The sequence below is a fragment of the Alosa pseudoharengus genome, unplaced genomic scaffold, assembly GCF_046254945.1.
Source record: "Alosa pseudoharengus isolate Yale_2024_CS ecotype anadromous, Long Island Sound unplaced genomic scaffold, YU_APseudo_1.1 YU_APseudo_1.1_scf_4, whole genome shotgun sequence".
NCBI lineage: Eukaryota > Metazoa > Chordata > Actinopteri > Clupeiformes > Clupeidae > Alosa > Alosa pseudoharengus.
The window spans coordinates 30,193,688-30,212,810 of NW_027468774.1; the positions used below are offsets into that span (position 1 = coordinate 30,193,688).

A 19,123-nucleotide genomic window follows, 5' to 3' on the forward strand; every position below is an offset into this window, starting at 1 on the left:
AAATAGAAGAAAAGGAACAGAGAGAGATATTAGAGAGAAGAGGGAAAGAAATAATCTTTCACTGACCTTCTCCAGCTTTTCAAAGTGCTCCCGAAGGAACTTCATAGGCCGTTCAGGCTTGGCGATGCACAGGTTGACGATGCACTCCTTCAGGATCTGCTGGATGTTGTGCTTCTGCACGAAAACTTCACAGCTCTTCAGACTTTCATCTTCTTCCAGATTGGAGGAGGAGGTGGCCATTTTATCCTAGCAGTCTAAGGGGAGGGGAGAGAACAGCTCTATGTTTACGTAGTAAGAGGACTCAGTTAGTTGAAATCTAGCTGTTATGAATGTCTGATTTATCACTGAATATGACTGTTTTTTCCATCATGAAAATACTGATGTGGAAGAACTGTTTACCTCGTGAAATACATAGCCTACCTGTAATAAACAGGTTTAATCATCACCACCAGGTTTTCCTTTTATGGCAAATATCCCTGTCTAGTATACCACAAATAACTAACCACAGTAGCCTTCAGTTAAGGTAGCCTACACTACAAATTATGAGCCATAAACGGTTAACTGTATGAAAAAGAAAGAGAGCATTAGAGCAATAAGTTTACGTTTTTCATTATGTAGTTAAACCAATGACAGATCATACAGTGACTTCCGCCTTAGTGGAAACCTCGAAAAACCCCGACAAATAATAATAACCTTGCGGCTTCATTTTTGGTTGTTTATTCAGGTTCGCCGATAATAAATCTGCGTCCACTAAGCAATTAGACTTTCATTTTGATTATTGACTTCAAAGGTCAGCATCCTCGGAGGTGGTGTTGATTACTGAAGGATGTAGGCTAAATGCCGCACCTGTTTACTTTACAAATTAGCTTCCTTCAGGCTAGCGTCGATTCGTTATTATTTATTATATATTCGAGCGAATAAAACATAGGCCTATATATAAACACAAAATGGTGTGAACATGCTCAAGTCCCTTGTATTGTGCGATTGGATTTCAACATCTGTGCTTACCGTTATTTACGGGAGATGCTCACAGGCAGCGCTGGATAAGGATGTTCACACGGTAGTCGTAGCCTGGTGCTGCTTTCTGCTTTCGCTCGGCTATCTCTGCGTCTGCTCCAATGACGTCAATCTGCCTTCATACTCTGACTGCAAAAGCCGCCTTTTGAAAACAGAAATCAATTGTATGCGACCACTCCACAATTAATATTGCAGGAGCTTTGACCAATGATAATGTTAAAGTGGTATTTTGCCGATTAACCAAATCACCCCTAGGCTGTAGGCTGTAGCCTGTATCATAACAGTGTCCCCCATGCATCAAGCACCATTGACAGTCGAAAACAGCATGCCATGCCATGGGCCTATTGTATCTTTGGGAATATTATTTACAAAGTCACATGGAAGAGATACAGTGTAAAATAACTTCAGGTTTTACCTAGGGCTAATGTTTTGCAATTTATCAGATTTATTTGTTTGCATTTTATTCTATGCAATGTAAAGTTATGCAAATGGTAGCCTGGACCACGTGCATTTAGTTTGTCCAGAGAAGACGGGCTCTGGTTTGTCTTACATTCAGTTTCATTTAGGCCTAGTCTTTTCTGTGTTGACTTTTTTTTAAATTACTTTTTTGTATATAAATGTAGCCTGTATATGCTCTGTTCAAAGCAGACAAGATAAGTCTCATTAATGTATTAATGTGAATAGCATTTCTATATTGTTCATCGATTTGGAGATTCTGCTTGAGTTTGAGCAGTACCAACTTCTAGTCGTAAACCGATTTGTTTGTCGTAAAGGGGTTGTTGTCACAGCAACAGAGAAGTACAGCAATGGCGAAAGGAGATGAACGTGCCGCTGAGGAGGTCTTAAAAGCATTGGCTCGGCAATTAAACTGTTTAAATGAAGACAACAAAAGCACTAGAAAACGTGCTCTAGAGACAATTAAAAAAGAAACAATCGATAAGGGCTTGTCAAGCGTTGTTTTACAAGAGATTTTCGAGTCTCTCCTGAAATCGCTCTTGAAATGTCTGTCCGACCCTATGGAAAGATGCAGAGAAATCTCCATTCACATGATTGGAGATTTCATTCGTTGTGTTCCACAACCAGAGGACTCTTTGCCTTATCTAATGCCTGCTCTTTCTCAGAGACTTGGTGGAAAAGAAATAGTGGAACCTGCGGAAGAGTTGCGATTATCCATGCTTGAAGTGATTTCTCTAACTGTGGAAGTATGTGGGAACAGACTTGCTCCGTATCTTGAAGATATGGTTAAGATTTTACAACGAACAATCGTCGACCCATTCCCGGACGCAAAAAGAGAAAGTTGTAAATGTACCATCAATTTCGCCAAAACAGTGCCAGGTATGGTATTTGAAGGGAACGCTGTCACTTCCTGCATCACAGGGAGCCACATGGATGCATTGATAAGTTAGCTAGCTAGCTAGCATAGCTTGCTAGCTATAAGGTTATACTGTAACCTAACTTAGCACAACATATTTACGGCTAGTTAGGTACTAAATGTTTCATAGTAAAAACAGGTGCTAGCTTGCTAGTTCGTCAGACAATATTAATGTGTGTCAGAGACGGTCCTGTTTCGTAAGTTACCGTAGCAGTGTAACAACATTGGCTAAGTAGACTACATTAGCAGTAGCAGTTCAGTTTGTTGTGGCAGGTGTCTGGGTTTCCATGGTGTCGGTAGGACAAGGAGAGCCGTAAAAAACGCTCTGCACATCACTAGATTGGTTTGGCAATATAACATAGTGAACAATAAGCACTGCGCAACACATTATTATTTATAAGTGACAGAACTCCAGTGTTGTTACTCTGCCAGTTACAGAGTGTGAAATGTGTTGAATGTTTGAATGGGTCACAGGTGTGTGTTTGCTGTTGTTTATCTCTCAGAGCATTTCCACATGCAGGCAGAGAGCCTGATAAAGCCACTGATGCAGACTATCACACATCAGCACTCGCGCGTGCGGGTCGCAGTCATCGAGGCCACAGGTGCTGTCATTCAGCATGGCACGGGCAAGAATGTAGATGACGTGCTATCCCACTTTGCCCAGAGGCTGTTTGACGACTCCCCCCAGGTACTTATAATCTGGTATAGTGGTCATTGCAGCAGAGAGTATAATCTGCTTGAGATGGATAAACACCCTCTTGTCATTACTCTTTAATTGTTTTATTGCGCATTGTTTACATTTTATTTATCATTTAATAATTAATCATGGTCGCTTGTTTTGTCCTGTCTTTTTTTACATTTGTTAAGTGTATTGAGACCATTGTGCATGGTGATACTGCGCTACAGTATAAACAATAAATTGTTTGATATGTGATAATACATTACCTAGAATGCAGTTCACATTTGTAGTTCATAGCTACATACCTCAATAGCTTTCTTGCATAATAGTTATGCAATCAGTATGGCCTGTTTGGATGCCTATAGTCTATACTGACAAATATGTTGTTTGTGTGTGTGTGCACGTGATGTGCACGCGCACACATGTGGGAGGGAGGGAAAGATGTCCTCCAAGTTTATCTAGTCTACCTGACCTGAGAATTTTGAAAGATCACCCGAGTCTTTTATTTTTGCTGGTTTATTTGAATCGAATCTCTTGGCTAGGTACGGAAAGCTGTGACTCTGGTGGTTGGTGATTGGCTACTGAACCTTAGAGATCGCTACTCCTACTTCCACAAGCTCATCCCTCTCCTACTCAGCTCCTACCATGATGAAATCCCCGAAATCAGGTAAAAACTAAAACCACCCAGCCCCCCTCTTAGATCATTAAAAGAGAATTCCGGCTATTTTTCACATGGATCTCTGTTTCTCAACTGAGGACTGTCAGTACGAGACAAAAATGAAAACAATCGGTTCTACTTAGCTAGAGTTGTTGTAGCCAACAGCTAGAGCTGCCAGCCAGCTACAGTGCTACATTCTGGGGGCATTAACAAAAACTCGAGCTAGGCAGAACAAATTGTTTTCAGAGTTTTTTCGTATGTCACCTCGAGAAACCGAGCTTTATGTGAAAAATAGTCGGAATTCTCCTTTAAGTTATCCACCAATTCTATTCTACAGAGCTGAAAGATTAGCAACGTATTGTTTTCCATATCCAGGCATAGATTTTGACTGACATACTGAATGACCTGAGATGTGTTTCCCTCAGACAAATCACGGCAGACCTGTGGAGGCAAGTCGGAGCCCAGTGGGAGAAGGAGAATGAGGACGATCTGAAGGACAAGATGGACTTCCTGTTGACGTCCCCACCACTCTACCCCTCTGGAGGTAAGACTTCACTTATCACACAAAGCTGTTCTTGGAAACGCTCTCATCTTAGTGCACCGTGTGTGTGTGTGTGTGTGTGTGTGTGTGTGTGTGTGTGTGTGTGTGTGTGTGTGTGTGTGTGTGTGTGTGTGGTGGTGGGGTCCTGGAAGTCTGTGGTCCTCACACTGTCTGACGGCCAGCATTTGAGATTTGTGTGTGTATTTTGTAAAACTGGGTCAGATCGAGCATGTTTATCCTTCAGGTGACCTCTTCTGTGACGATGGAATGTGTGTGATTGATGTGTGAGGTGGGGTATTTGTTAAAGGCGCAGTTTGCTGTTTTTTTTTGTTGTAGGAATGCTTCTAGATCAAGCGCAATGAAGAAGCGCTGAAATAGTAAAACAACAGGGTTCTGATGCTTCTTAATGGGTGTTTTGGACTTTTTATGTGCAGTCCACTAAATACATTTGTAGTTTGTGAATAACAAGACAAGCAAATAATGGCAGATTTAAAAGCAGAGAGGAATGTTATTGTCCCAAACTAAACCTGTAGAATCGTGCACTGTATATATCACCACTATAGCTTTGTTCGTTTTGTGAATCACAGCCTCTATTTCTGTTGAATTAGGAGGTTAGACAGCGGCAGACATGTTTTCTGAAGTGGGGTCTGACACTCCATAGACTGCCTAAAAGTTTGCCACCTTAAAGGAGAATTCCGGCTATTTTTCACATTGCTTTTCACATTGCTTTTCACATAGCACATAGCAGGGTTTTTAAAAACTGTAGCAAAAAATGCATAATATGAATTAAACATAATAAATAAAACTGGAAGATGAAGCAAACAGGGCTAATTGCTTCCCTAGGGAAGAAACTCATTGCCCTTTCTCCAGCCCAGGTTTCTGCAGCTGCAGGGGATCACACAGATCCAGTGTAGTTGCGACATGTGATGGATAGCTGGCCTCTCTAGGTTAATTATACTAGTGTACACACACACACACATACACACAGACAGACAGACAGACAGACAGGTACACCCATTTTTCCATTTCCATTTATTGATTTAGCTGATACTGAGTGAGTGAGTGAGTTACAGACGCACACACACACACACACACACACACACACGCACACCAGCTTTGGAAGTGAAGGGGCTGCCAACTGAGCAGCACTGGGCCTTCGTTTTGAGTGATGGCACCCAGAGGTACTGGTGGGAGGGCGGACCAGGTAGGATGTGAGGGGGACTCTTCCTGTCGGCCCGGCGGCTGACGCCTTCCCCTGAACCCGTGAGCGAGCAAGGCGTGGCCCCAGGCCCCCTTCTCACACCACCGGCTCGGAGAGGGCGAAGCCATCTGTCTGTGTACAGGTGCTTATTAGCATGTATTAATAACCTTTGTAGCTGGTGTAATGAGCTGGTTAGCTAAGGCCTGGGGCAGAGGAAGCACCTCTCCCAGTCCCAGAAGGGTTGTCTGTCCATCACCTCCTTTAATGAATGAAAATGGATGTTTGTTGTTCTCACACATGAGTGAAATATGCTGTTCAGATGGAGTCTGTCCATCATTCAGGAGCAATATAATATATTGTAGCCATAAACCGTTTCAGCAGAAGTACACTGCATTCTGCAAGCTGGCCTCCTCTGGGCATTTTTTACACAGTTGGTATTTGTTGTGAAGGACTGAGTAGAATCGTTGTAGCCGTTGTTCACTGTATTAACTGGACAGAGATCTCGTCTGCACAGCATATTAGACTCACAGGCATTTAAGGAATCTCTGTCGTTGGAGAGGGCAGGGCAATGCAGGCCAGCTCAATGGCTTGGCCCTCTCAGATGGGCAGGGTGAGTGAGTGCGTGCAGGGTGTTTGGGTGTGTGGGTGTGTGTGTGTGTGTGGGGAGGGGGGGGGGGGGTGATTGGAGGGGGACTGGAGTTTTCTGCTATGCATGTACTACACTCAAACACTCCATTCAGTGTAATCACAACCATGGACTGCCTCTGCCTGTCAAATACACACACACACACACACACACACACACACACACACACACACACACACACACACAAATACAGAGGACTGTGTGGGCGTGGGTCGGGAGTGTCTCTGCACACACACACACACACGCACACACTCATAAATCCATGTGGCCCTCTGCGGTGTGGTTCACACTGTTCGACATTTATTAGCTTGCTTTGCTCTGAAAGGGCCTGTTTAGTCTTGTCAGTGGTGTTTGGTTGTGATTTATCCTTCCTTGTCTCCGTCTTCCTCTCTCATTACAAGGGTCCGAGAGACAGACAGCCTCAAGACTGCACAGCACAGACTGAGACAGTGCAGGTCTCAGAGGACAGGGCCCCTGGTCAGGCAATGGGAAATCCCATTCCTTTCAGTATTGTAGCTAAAACGTACATGCATAAACACACACACACACACACACACAAACAAACACACTTTCTCTTTTAGAATTACATTGCTCTTAAATAACATTACATTGCTGGTAAATTGAGGAATACTTTATGTCTGTGTGTGTAGGTTGTAAGTAGTTTTTTCGGTAACACTTTACTTGACAGGTGAGTTCATAACACATTCATAGCAGCTGTCATAAACTGCACATAAAGCTTTCATGACTGTTTCATGAGACATGACTCAACATTCATACCAAACCTTTCATGAATGTGCAAGACAGAACAACGACAACTTGTCAAAATAAAAGTCCAACAATCGCAAAGCAGCATTGCCGTTTTTGTTCCAAACCTTCCAAATTAGGGCTGTCAAAATAACTGATTAATTTCGATTAATTAATTTGAGAAAAAATAACTGATTAAAAAAATTAGTGCAGATTAATCGATTCCGTATCACCTTTGACCCCGAGCCATTCTAGTCAGTAAAAATTAGACTGTAAAATGAAAGGGAGAGAAGAAAACGTGCTGCCTGGATCATCGATTGGAACATTTACTTTTAAAAAATGGCCTGATGGTGTTGATAAAAAATAAAGTGTTGAAAATAAAGTCCTCTGCAATGTCTGCAGCAAGGAATTTGCATATCACCGGAGTTCATCAACTCTATAGTCGCACATCAATGCAAAGAAATAAGTGTTGACATTGAGGGGAGTGTTAATTAATTTTCATTGTGTCCCCTAGGTTATATCTGTGGCCTGAAATGCCTTGTATGTGAAAAAAAAACTTCTTCCCGAAGCACATTTGAATTTATTTCCTCAGCATATTAGGTCATATCATAGATTATTATGGCAATTATTTGAACAGTGAAAATAATAATAAAAGAGTTTTTGAACTTTAATGTCACTAATGCTGATTATCCCATGATTCATTTGAATTTAAATATTTAAAATACCTTCACAGCAAAAAGTATATATGCGATTAATTTAGATTAATTAATCAAAGAGTATGTAATTAATTAGATAAATTTTTTTAATCGATTGACAGCCCTATTCCAAATATAAGTCAGCTGAATGTAGGCTAGTGTACCTCACAGGGTTAAACTCAGTGATTTATAAATACTTCACAACTTGTATAGTACAGTGATATTCGATGTAGACTTCATAAGATATTCATGAAATATTTAAAGGCTTTAGTTTAACACTGGGAGGTAAACTAGCCTACATTCAGCTGACCCATATTTGTGTGACCTGGGCCATTAATTTAATCTCTCCAGCCTTTGTAAATATTTCAAGAATATCTTATGAAGTCTACATCGGATGTCACTTTACTATACAAGTTGTGAAGTATTTGATTGTTGGACTTTTATTTTGTTGTCATCATTCTGTCTTCCACATTCATGAAAGGTTTGGTTTGAATGTTTAGTCATGTCTCATGAAACAGTCATGAATGCTTTATGTGCAGTTTATAACAGCTGCTATGAATGTGTTATGAACTCACCCGTCAAGTAAAGTGTTACCGTTTTTTCATACTTGGTTTGTGTCAGAACATTTTGTGATGCAGTGCCTTCTGGCAGGTCCAGTACTGTTTACGCTCTGTCATAGAAATAACAGTAGTCCAAGTCTTCATTGAACTTGAGTTTAATTGATTCAGAGTGTAATGTCAAGTATTGTTAACGTAACAGAAAACAAGATTTTTACAATGTCTTCAGTACACTGATTGTACATTGCCTGGAATATATGTCATGTTATATGTAAGGGATAATGTATAGAACGCCGGTCATTGTCTGAAAATGAGTCCCGACAGGGTTTTGTCCTGAAGGGACCTATTGGGAATGACCAGCATTCTATACATTATCCCGATTATTATACGGCTACTTGCCAAAACGAAAAAATAAACTCCACAATATGTCTCTTTACATTTATTGTTACCGTTTCGTTGTGGCTTTTGCTGAGAAACAAATAGTTTGCAACACACGCTGAACTTGAATTAAACATTCTTTAGAACACAACTGATCAACCGTCTACTTTGACTTTTGAATGAAGTTCCAATGCAAGAAGTGACCGGATTCTACTGCATTGTGAAGAGCTGTATAATGAATATATACCTCCTGTCCACTGTGTGTGTGTGTGTGTGTGTGTGTGTGTGTGTGTGTGTGTGTGTGTGTGTGTGTGTGTGTGTGTGTGTGTGTGTGTGTGTGTGTGTGTGTGTGTGTGTGTGTGTGTGTGTGTGTGTGTGTGTGTGTGTGTGTGTGTGCGCATCCTGCAGTGGAGCGTCCTGGCCTAGGCTGCCGGGAGCTGGTGGTGAGGAACCTGTCTCGGCTGATGCCGGCAGTGGGCCGGGACATTGGCGACTGGCTGGTGGGCACGCGGGTCAAGACTGCCCAGCTGCTGAGCCTGCTGATGCTGCACGCCGAGGACCACTGCACCCAGCACCTCCAGCCGCTCCTCAGCACGCTGTACCGCGCCTGCTCCGACCCCGAGAGGGACGTGGTCAAGCCTGTAGGTCACTCAGGGGGATGGAGGGACGGAGGGATATTACTATGTATTTTGAAGAACTGTTCTAATTTTTTACTCATCTTCAATTGTATGTTATATCTTATTCTATAGCTCTTAGTCATACGAGATCAAAATCCCATCATTCACTTGGCAAAGATATCAAATTCAGTCAGAGATGCACACGTGGATTTGCAGCACACACACAGTTTTAATGTAATTCAGTGATTACTGGCGAAATGACTGTTGTTGACGCAATACATCGCACAACACAGTTAAACTAATTTCAGCTTTTAAGGTATCGAATAAGTCAATAATGTGTACGCAGCAAAACTGTAACACAACAAAGATCAAATCCATGGGAAAAGAATTGATGCATTTCTGTATGGAATTAAAAAGCCTTTATTGCTTAGCATTTCAAATAAAAGTCTTCATTAGGGAATGCCAGACAAACACAGGTGTGCACATTTAACAGGTAGAGAAAAGTGAGGTTAGTCACATGACCTACAGTAAGTCATAAAGACTAAATCCTTGAGTACCATCAGCATTTGATGGCGCTCTGTGATCTGAGTTAAATTGACTAGGCTGGTGCAGTCAAAACTAAAAACCCTCTTCACACTAGCCCACCAGGACTGTGGCTGGTCTCTCAAAAAATCACGATTAGCTGTTTTGGGGCTAACTTTTAAAGTCAAGGCCCAGCACTGAAGCTTTGCCAAAACCCCCATGCTCCCATGGGGCCTTGCATCCACACAGAAAGCTGTCAGTCTCCCAGCAGCACCTGTGGATTTTTATCAGCGTGCCAGTGACACCCAGGCGATGGCTACGCACACACACGCCGCAAGACAAATATTTCACTTATCTGATTTTATTGCCGCCGAGAGGGCCGCTGCACTGCTGACACGACAGGATTATTTTTCGCCGGCGCTCCAAAAAGCAAAGAAAACACACGCTTTCCTCTGATCAAAGTGCCTGTGGTGACCGGGGCGGGTTTGGAAGTTGAACATCAGGACACACCTGCCCGTCATCGGGGCGTATTGACGACAGCCGCGTCCCTGTCTCCCCGTGCCCTCAGATCGGGGACAAGATCTCAGGGACGCAGCTGGCCAGAGTGGCAGGCGTGGACGCTGGGATGTTGATGAATTCATGTTAAGTTTAGACACAAATGGCTTCCCTGTCTGCTTGCTTGATTCACACCCATACTGTAAGATGGTGTGAGTGGTGATAATTAATCATGGCATGAGAAGAGTTATGACCGTACTCTGAACTCTGCTGTCCAATGCTTCTGGCATGTAGGTCAGTCAGCTTCCACTCACCCCAACGAGGGCTGTGTTATGCGGCTCAGGATTAAGGTCTCTTTCAATGAATGTAGTTTTAATGTGAGCCTAAAATGTGTGGATCTTATTGTTTTGCAGTATTTTAATATCTAAATATTGGTTTATTAAAGGAGTATTACTCCACCCTCTCTCCATCTCTGTCCCCCTCTCGCTCTCTCTTTCTTCCCCTCCCTCTCTCTCTCTCTCTCTCTCTCTCTCTCTCTCTCTCTCTCTCTCTCTCTCTCTCTCTCTCTCTGTCTCTTTCTCTCTAGGCTCTGGAGTCGGCGCGTCTGCTAGGGACGTTTGTGGGTGCGGACGTGCTGCTGAAGCTGCAGCTGGCTCACGTGGAGAGCGCCCTGTCCACCCACCCCTCGGCCCCCTGGACACCCCTCATGGTGCTGGGAGTGGCACTGAGGGGCAGCTCGGCCCAGGCCCTGCGCCCCCACCTCCCGCACATCACCAACACACTGGCACTGCCCGAAGTGTGCCAGGAGGCCACGCAGGTGGGTACGCAGGGTGGGCATTAGAGAGGGACGAGTTGGATAGAGAGATGGGGGGGAGAGAGGGAAATAGATGAAGACAGAGAGAATGAGAGGGATGGAGAGACCGGTGGGGAGGGTGAGAAATGAGAGGGAGGGGGAGAGGGAAAGAGATGAAGAGAGGGAAAGAGAGTAAGGGTGAAATGGAGACAGAAAAAGAGACGGCGGGCATGAAAAGCTGTGGGTTGCTCTACAGAACTTAGTGGCTTTAAGCTGTTTGCTCTACTCTGGACCATTCTTTATATGTGAACATATATATAAATAGCAGATTTGTTTTCCTTCACTCTTACTTTTTTGCCTAATGTTGTTTGGCAACAGCCTGATGACTGATGTGTGTGTATATATAAAGCATTCTTTCCTGTTTATGCTTTATGCAACGGTTAGACCAGATGGCAGAGGCTTTCACGTACACCTGTTTGGCTGACGTAGTTGTGTGGGAATCCCTAATGTGATTGGGAGATCTCTCCGCACACTGCCAACTCACAGAGGCACACCGCAACACACACACACACACACACACACACACACACACACACACACACACACACACATACACATACAGCTGGGCTGACCCACTAAGCCACATCACAACACTGTAGGCATAGAGACAGCATGGAGCTGCCCTCCCTCAGCTCAACAGCTGGCACTCTGGTCAGTAGTGGCATGCACTGGCACTGGCCATGACAGGCCACCAGCACTGAAGACCCTATAAAAGACCAAAGACCCCCTTCTCCCTCCATCTCTTATAGTCTCTCCCTCTCTCCCCGCTTTCTCCTCCCTCTCTCTTTCTGTTGTTCCCCCGTGTCCTCTATTTATTTTTTCCCCTTGCCCCCCTCTCTCTCCCTCCGTCTTAGTGAGGGATAAAGTGAGGGGTACGTTTAGTCATACTCAGTAAAAAAATATCTCCGTGTCAGCAATGTCCTTGCGTTTCCTGATGCCTCCTTTCCTCACACGGATCAAAGCTATAAACGGCCCATATGCTTTTAGGCTTGACTGCATGCCCTTTAGAAGAGAAAAAACACTCCCCAGTACAGTACGGTTGGGGGGGGCGGGGGGGTGTTTCTTGCTATTTGCTATTTTTCAAGTCTTATATTTCAGGAGTTTATCTTCTGAAGAGGCCCTCTCTCACACGCAAGCAGCCATGTCCTCCGCTAACCCGCACTTTCTCTGAAAACATTTATTTTTCTAGTGGAGAAAAAGGATCAGAATACCACCGTGTGTGTGGTGTGTGTGTGTGCGTGCGCAAATGAGTGAGTTTGTGAAAAACATCCCCATCGTTTCTGTCAGTGGGAGAGGAAACCCCCCCCCCCACCCTTCCCCCCTCCTACACCACCACAGGCTGCAGCCCAGTCCCCCCCCCCAGCCGCTCCACATTCCCCGGCCCTTTGATATGAGAGTCTGGCCGCTCCGTGCTCCTCGCGGCTCGGCCCGGCCCGGCTGAGGGTCTGCTTTGTGAACTGGTGCGCTTGCGGCCCGCGGCTCTGACTCACCCTGGCTCCCCATAACCCGCCGCTCTCTGCGGGGACCGGAGGAATTTCCTCTCTGGCCACAGTAATAATAAGAGCTACTAATTTCTCCCAACCCTTACATGCTTTCACTGACCCTCTGAGTCCCCCCCACATATCAACACACACACACACACACACACACACACACAAACCCCTTTGCCCTTCCTGCATTATTTCAGAAAAAGCCACTTTGAGGTGTCCGACAGTGTCCAGTCCCCCGAGCTGGTCCCTCACTCCCACACCCCCACCTCTCTGTACCCATAAGGCTTTGCGGCGCTCAAAGAGGGTGTCTGGCGTGTGGTGACAGACGTGGGGAGAACCGGGCAGGACCCCGGCAGTCTCCCGCACAGATGCATGTTGACCTCCATTGCCCTCTGGAGGGAGGGAGGGAGGGAGGGAGAGAGAGGGACAGACAGACAGACAGAGAGAGAGAGAGAGAGATAGAGAGAGAGATAGAGAAGCCACTGCTGAAATGGCACAGAAAGAGGAAAGGGGGGTGAGAGGGGGGGAGTGAAGGAAGGAGATGGGCAGAGAGAGATGGACTTGCACCTGCAACTCAGTGAGAAAAGAGAGAGAGAGAGAGGCAACCACAGCAGGTCGCCATTGCATAGCACTACCATAAATATATGCGAATCCATAGAGAAGAGCACCTACACCACACACACACACACCACCGATACAACCATGGACATACCTTATGCATTTCGATGCACACATAACAAGTGACCTGCTTTGTATGGTCACCCAAGTGTCGTAAAGCTTGTTGAAGTGATGAGACTTCGGAAAGAAACACCTGAATTCTTCTCTCTACCGCTCCCTATCTTTATCCCTCTCTCTGACTGTCTTACACACACACACACACACACACACACACAACTCTGTCTCTCCCTCATACCCCTCTTTCTCTCTCTGTCACACACACACACACACACACACACACACACGTACCGCAGGTTCCCTGAAATGTACTGCTCACCACATCACACACATTCTGAGCAGAGAGAAAGAAGACGTCTGTTTTCAATATCATCATAACTTGAGTGAGACAAGCAGCTGCAGCAAGAGGAGGGAAAAAACACACACCAGGCCTCAGAATGCAGACTCAGATACCACACTCCTAAAGTAAACCTAAAGACTCGGGAATCACACGCACGCGCGCACATACACACACACACACACACACACACACACACACACACACACACACACACACACACACACACACACACACACACACACACACACACACACAGCCTTTGAACTTGACAGAGTTTTGTGCACTTGTGCAAGAACAGCGGTTTGACTTGGACAAAAAGCAACAGAAGGCATAAAAATATAAATAATCTTCAAAGTGGTGGGGAAACGAGGGTCTGGTGGGATTTGTGCCGCGCTGGTCTTGATGATGTGGGGGCAGATAGAGTGAGTGAGTGAGTAACCTCACTCTTTCAACTTGTTATTCCCAAATAAAACAGAGGCCTTCGGAAAAAAAGAAACGGGCTAATAGTAGGGGAGCAAAAAATAAGTGTGTGTGTCTGTGTGTGTGTGTGTTTCTGTTTCTGTCTGTCTGTCTATCTGTCTGTCTATCTATACACGCAAGTGTGCGTGTGCTTGTGCTGAAAGTGACGTTATTGAGACAGCTGGCCGCGGTGGGGTACTGGTTGAGGAAAGGTCCTGTGTGTGTGTGTGTGTGTGGACATTCCTTTGTGATGCACGGCACCAGGACCTTGGGCTTGTTAGTTATGTTACCTTGGACCGTTGTGTGCCACATTGTTACTGCAACCATCACACCACACATCTGTATTTGTGTGTGTGTTGTTTTGTGTGTGTGTGTGTGTGTAGAAGAGTGGATTTGGCTCCTGCTGCCTCAGGTAACGGAGACATTTATTTATGAGCGGCAGTTAAAAGAGCTATGTCTCTCACTTAACCTGTGTTAAGACACTGACCCACTCAAGCCCTGCAGCTATGACAGAGAGAGGGAGAGACAGACAAAGAGAGGGAGGGAGAGAGAGAGGGAGAGAGAGATGAAAAGAAGAGGTGGAGGAGAGTGGGTGGACTTTTGCTTCATCTTGCTTCGGCAAGTGCTGACACTAAGGATTGTGGATTGTGAATACACATGCACACAACACACACACACACACACACACACACACACACTTGCATGCCTGGCTGTCCTATGTCATACCTCACAGCTGTGTCAAGCTCACCTTGTTCTAAAAAAAAAAGGACAGAGTGAGAGAGAAAGAGAGAAAGAAAGAAAAAGCACACACAGATCTATACCAACTTCACCTGTGACAGGCCTGCACTGCAGCCGCCTGTTTGTGTGTTTATTTTGATGTTTCTATGGCAGCGGCAGTAGTTTATCAGTGCGAGACAGCAAAGGTCCACGAGGGCACCCTGAAGCGTAGCAGGCAGTGTGGCTCTGGAGAGAGGGACTAAAATTAGGCCACGCTGGACCCCCCCCCAGCCTGCCCCCTCGTGAAAATCACTGACACGGGTGGCGGGGGGAGCTGGATTGTGTGTTTATGTATCTGTGTACTGTATGTGTCACATACTTCACAGATGTTTTCCCTGTTTCTGGTTGAGATGTGTGTGCGTGTCTGTGTTCATCTATCCATTACAAAAGTAGTCAACATGTAGTCACCCGGTCCACAGGTGTTTGGCCGACTGTAACATTTTCCTCCTATTTGCCTTGAAGCTGGTCAAGGTGTGTGTGTGTGTGTGTGTGTGTGCGCTTGTGTGCATGCGTACGCTCATCTAACCATCGAAAAAGCATGCATGTAATAACACAGTTCACAGGTGTTCACCCTAACGTAACATTTTCCTCCCATCTACGTGTGTGTGTGTGTGTGATTTATTTGTTTGTTTGTTTATGTTTGAGTCAGGGCACAACAAACTGTGGTGACTGAGTGAATGAGTTAGTGATAAAAGAAAGACTGACTTACCACTGATTTATCAGCTCCTTTGAAATATTCTACATGATCATCTTTGTGTTTTAAACATGGTCTTTTGTGTGTGTTAATTACATGACTGGAAGGAGTTTCTGCTCCACCAAGTGCTGGGTTGCTGCAGAGAGCAAGCTTGTCAAACTGTTCAGGAGGAAATGGATGGTTGCCTGAGACGGGTGGACACACACACACACACACACACACACACACACACACACACACTGCGGGACAAGGAAAGCACCTGGAGGCTGCTCTCCCTCAATTCCTAATGACAGGCCAGAGCAAAACAGGAAGTCAGGCCACGCACCCAGTGAGAGCATGGAAATCAGAGCAGCCTGCCGTCTGCTGTCTGCCGTCTGCTCTCGCCCGTCCACAAGGATTCAGGCAGCCACAGCCAGAGGGGAGGGGGGGGGGGGGTGGAAAGAGGGGGAGAGAGAAGGAGAGAGAGGTAGGAAAGAGGGTGAACAAGAGAGTTGGAGCTTGAAGGTGACAACAACACAACAGACTATGGGAGCAGCAGCTGAGGAAGAAGTAGACAAAGAGCAGGAGGGTGGGATGGGGTGGGATCTCTGTCTCTGTCTGACCCTCTCTGTCCCTCTCTCACACATAGTCTCACTCTCACTCTAATGATATGATTTTTGTACCATGGTGTTGGTGTAGTGGGGTGGGGGGTGAGGCCACATGGTGTTATAATGCTTCAATAAAGGGGATTTAAAAGTCTCTCTCTCTCTCTCTCTCTCTCTCTCTCTCTCTCTCTCTCTCTCTCTCTCTCCCTGTCAGGCTGTGTATCTGGAGCAGGTGCTGGAGTGTGTGGATGCACTGCTGGGTGTGTGTGCTGAAGACTGCAGTGCTGTCAGCCTGCAGCTGCTCAAGGTGCTCATCACTGTGGAGAGCCTGGCCACAGAGCAGGAGATCAGAGACCGGGTATGATGCACACACACTCACTTACACAAACAAGGCCACACACGCTTGTATATACACTCACACAGAAACAATTGCACACACAAACTTATGAACACAGACACACATACACTCACTTGCTTGCACACTTCCTCACACTTGCCACACTGCACAGCACAGCACATTCATAACATTTGAAAATAAGCAACCAGCACCGAAATGTGATAATAACTATCATGCAGTTCTGCAGTGCATCCACCTCCCCTCCGCTGATGAATTCTTCTGAAACCAGTTCAAACCATTTAGACCAGTGGTCCCCAAACTACGGCCCGCGGGACGGATACGGCCCGCCACCTCATTTTAGGTAGCCTCTCAAAACATGTCCTTGGTATATAGGATCCGGCCCGCACGGGAGTACGACATCGTCAAACTATAACCTCCGTAATTTCCCCTATTCATTCTCTATGGCGGGTCTTAACAGTACATATGTAATACTATTTTTGTCCACCGGTGGTTGTTTTGGCGCTGTTTCGCGTTTGCCATCGAAAACGGAATGAAATGTATAGTAGGCGTACCTACAAACAATGTAAGAGGCCTCTGCTGACTGCATCAGTGCTCAAAGTATTCTAAAAATGTATCAATTAATTGTTAATAACTAACTAACTTCTATTCAAGTCATAATTCTGGAACTTTCTGGTATAATTATTTATATTTTTTATTCACTCGTTTAAATGTTCATACAGAGTTCCCAAAGTTCTCATCAGGTGAGTGAAAGTTAGAATGGTGGTCATTTCAGATGTTTCTGCCACCACTTCAGATGTTTTCTGCCTACCAAACTCATAGTTTGAGAACTTTAAATTATTTGTAGGATATTGCTTGTTCACAACTTAATCTGTGTAACCTATGCAAAGTTCAGAGTTCAAAATATACTTTTGGGACTCCCTGCTTATAGTTTTGAGAATGCTATTATTATTATTTCATTTGAGCTACATTTTACACTGATATGGCATGATGGCGATATAAACACAGATAACAATGGTATTAAATTGCAATAGCCTATAGATTAAATGTAATGGAATATTCAACTAAGGTAGACTGCCTTTGTTCACAGCGCTAAGCTATTTATGGTTACTTATACTCGAGTCTCTGGCCCTCTCTTAGAGCCAGGCATAGTGAGCTGGCCCTCGGAAGAAAAAGTTTGGGGACCACTGATTTAGAAGCTCCCGCAGCTCTTGCGAGGCATCCTGACATTTTTGGGGGGGTCATTGCCGGTCGTTTTGACATTGTGCCTGCTGGTCTTGAGAACCACCCAGACACTGACGAAGCGCCCGCTGGTTTGACGTGCCGCCCGCCGGTCTTAAGAACCACCACATCTAGACATCCCAGGGCTCGTTACCCGCTTGTTTGATGCACTGCCCGCTGGTCTCGACAATCATCCCGACAAAGCCAGGCCAGGCCAGGACGTCTTTGCTCAGCCCACTCATTAGTCACCGTGGCCCAGACATCTGCTGTGGCTGCCTCTCGGGAGGCCACATTACCCACAATGCTCCTATGCTGTCTCTCTTGGTCATCCCTCTGGTTTTTATGCACAGGAGCTTCTACTCTTTTCTCATGTCTCTTTTTGTGTGTGTGCGTGCGTGCGTGCGTGCGTGCGGTGGATCTGGTGGGCTCTGTGAGGAATGCAGTGAGTCCAAGTGAGTTCAAAGCCTGTGTGCAAGCAGAGAGTAACAGTGCAATTACCTACTTACTTACTGTTAGCGCAAGAAATTGTAGCTTTCGAGTGGGACTTAAGAGCTGGTGGAGGGGGAGAGGAAGGGTGGGAACGCTCTACAGCAGGTACGTGTGTGTGTGTTGATGTTTATGTATGTGTGTGTGTGTTTATGTGTGTGTGTTTATGTGTGTGTGTTTATGTGTGTGTGTGTGTTTGTGTGTGTGTGTGTGTGTGTGTGTGTGTGTGTGTGTTTATGTTTATGTGTGTAGATTAACATCATGCCCCGTCATGTAACATTGACACACCCACACACACACACACACACACACACACACACGTATGGTTGCCAGGGCAAACAATGTGCATATAAAACGGAATCTTATAAACCTGCACACTGGTTTATGGCAATGTTTACCTCATATAATGTCCAGGAATAGTATGGCATGATACAAACTTCCCACACTCTCTGTTCTCTAACCATTAGCCACATCGTTCGCAAAGGGTCCATCACAGAAGACACACACACAAACACATTTAAAATACTTTTCCATGCAGTCATGCATATACTTAGTCACACACACACACACACACACACACACACACACACACACACACCAGTGAAATGCTCAGAGCCACCATTACGACAAGCACCAACACACCCCCTGGGCTTGCTATTATGCGGTTACAGAATGAAAACATGCACAGGAGAAGAGACAGACAGAGAGGGTGAGTGTGAGAGAGACAGACAGATGGATGGATGGAGAGAGTGTGTGTGCAATGCATCTAGTCTAAACAGCGTCGTCCCAGACTTCTCCCTTTCCGTGGACAAATCACAGGCCTCTGGCCGAACGGGAAGACCAGGGGCGCCGTCCAGCACCTGACCGCAGAGACACTCAGTCAGACAGACTGTGTGTGTGTGTGTGTGTGTGTGTGTGTGTGTGTGTGTGTGTGTGTGTGTGTGTGTGTGTGTGTGTGTGTGTGTGTGTGTGTGTGTGTGTGTGTGTGTGTGTGTGTGTGTGTGTGTGTGTGTGTGTCTACACTGTACACCACGCATAGAGAGGGACCCGTGGAGTGAGTACTCACT

At 45.4% G+C, this 19,123-nt stretch overlaps 2 protein-coding genes across 2 annotated transcripts in view; one reads left to right on the forward strand and one right to left on the reverse strand.

The window, feature by feature from the left end:
* The window catches only part of prkar1b (protein kinase, cAMP-dependent, regulatory, type I, beta), a 74,523-nt gene extending 73,410 nt beyond the window's left edge, over nucleotides 1-1,113 (reverse strand). Inside the window, exons 1-2 of the mRNA XM_076265813.1 lie at nucleotides 1,009-1,113; nucleotides 67-254 (exon numbers count right to left, since the gene is read on the reverse strand). Of these exons, the coding sequence (XP_076121928.1) occupies nucleotides 67-240 (174 nt within the window). The 5' untranslated portion in view covers nucleotides 241-254; nucleotides 1,009-1,113. The remainder of the gene's footprint in view (nucleotides 1-66; nucleotides 255-1,008) is intronic.
* Nucleotides 1,114-1,811: 698 nt separating this feature from the next.
* dnaaf5 (dynein axonemal assembly factor 5) overlaps nucleotides 1,812-19,123 on the forward strand; it is a 34,184-nt gene continuing 16,872 nt past the window's right edge. Inside the window, exons 1-7 of the mRNA XM_076265812.1 lie at nucleotides 1,812-2,352; nucleotides 2,893-3,077; nucleotides 3,611-3,735; nucleotides 4,152-4,270; nucleotides 8,897-9,129; nucleotides 10,709-10,939; nucleotides 16,209-16,352. Coding sequence (XP_076121927.1) covers nucleotides 1,824-2,352; nucleotides 2,893-3,077; nucleotides 3,611-3,735; nucleotides 4,152-4,270; nucleotides 8,897-9,129; nucleotides 10,709-10,939; nucleotides 16,209-16,352 — 1,566 coding nt within the window. The 5' untranslated portion in view covers nucleotides 1,812-1,823. The remainder of the gene's footprint in view (nucleotides 2,353-2,892; nucleotides 3,078-3,610; nucleotides 3,736-4,151; nucleotides 4,271-8,896; nucleotides 9,130-10,708; nucleotides 10,940-16,208; nucleotides 16,353-19,123) is intronic.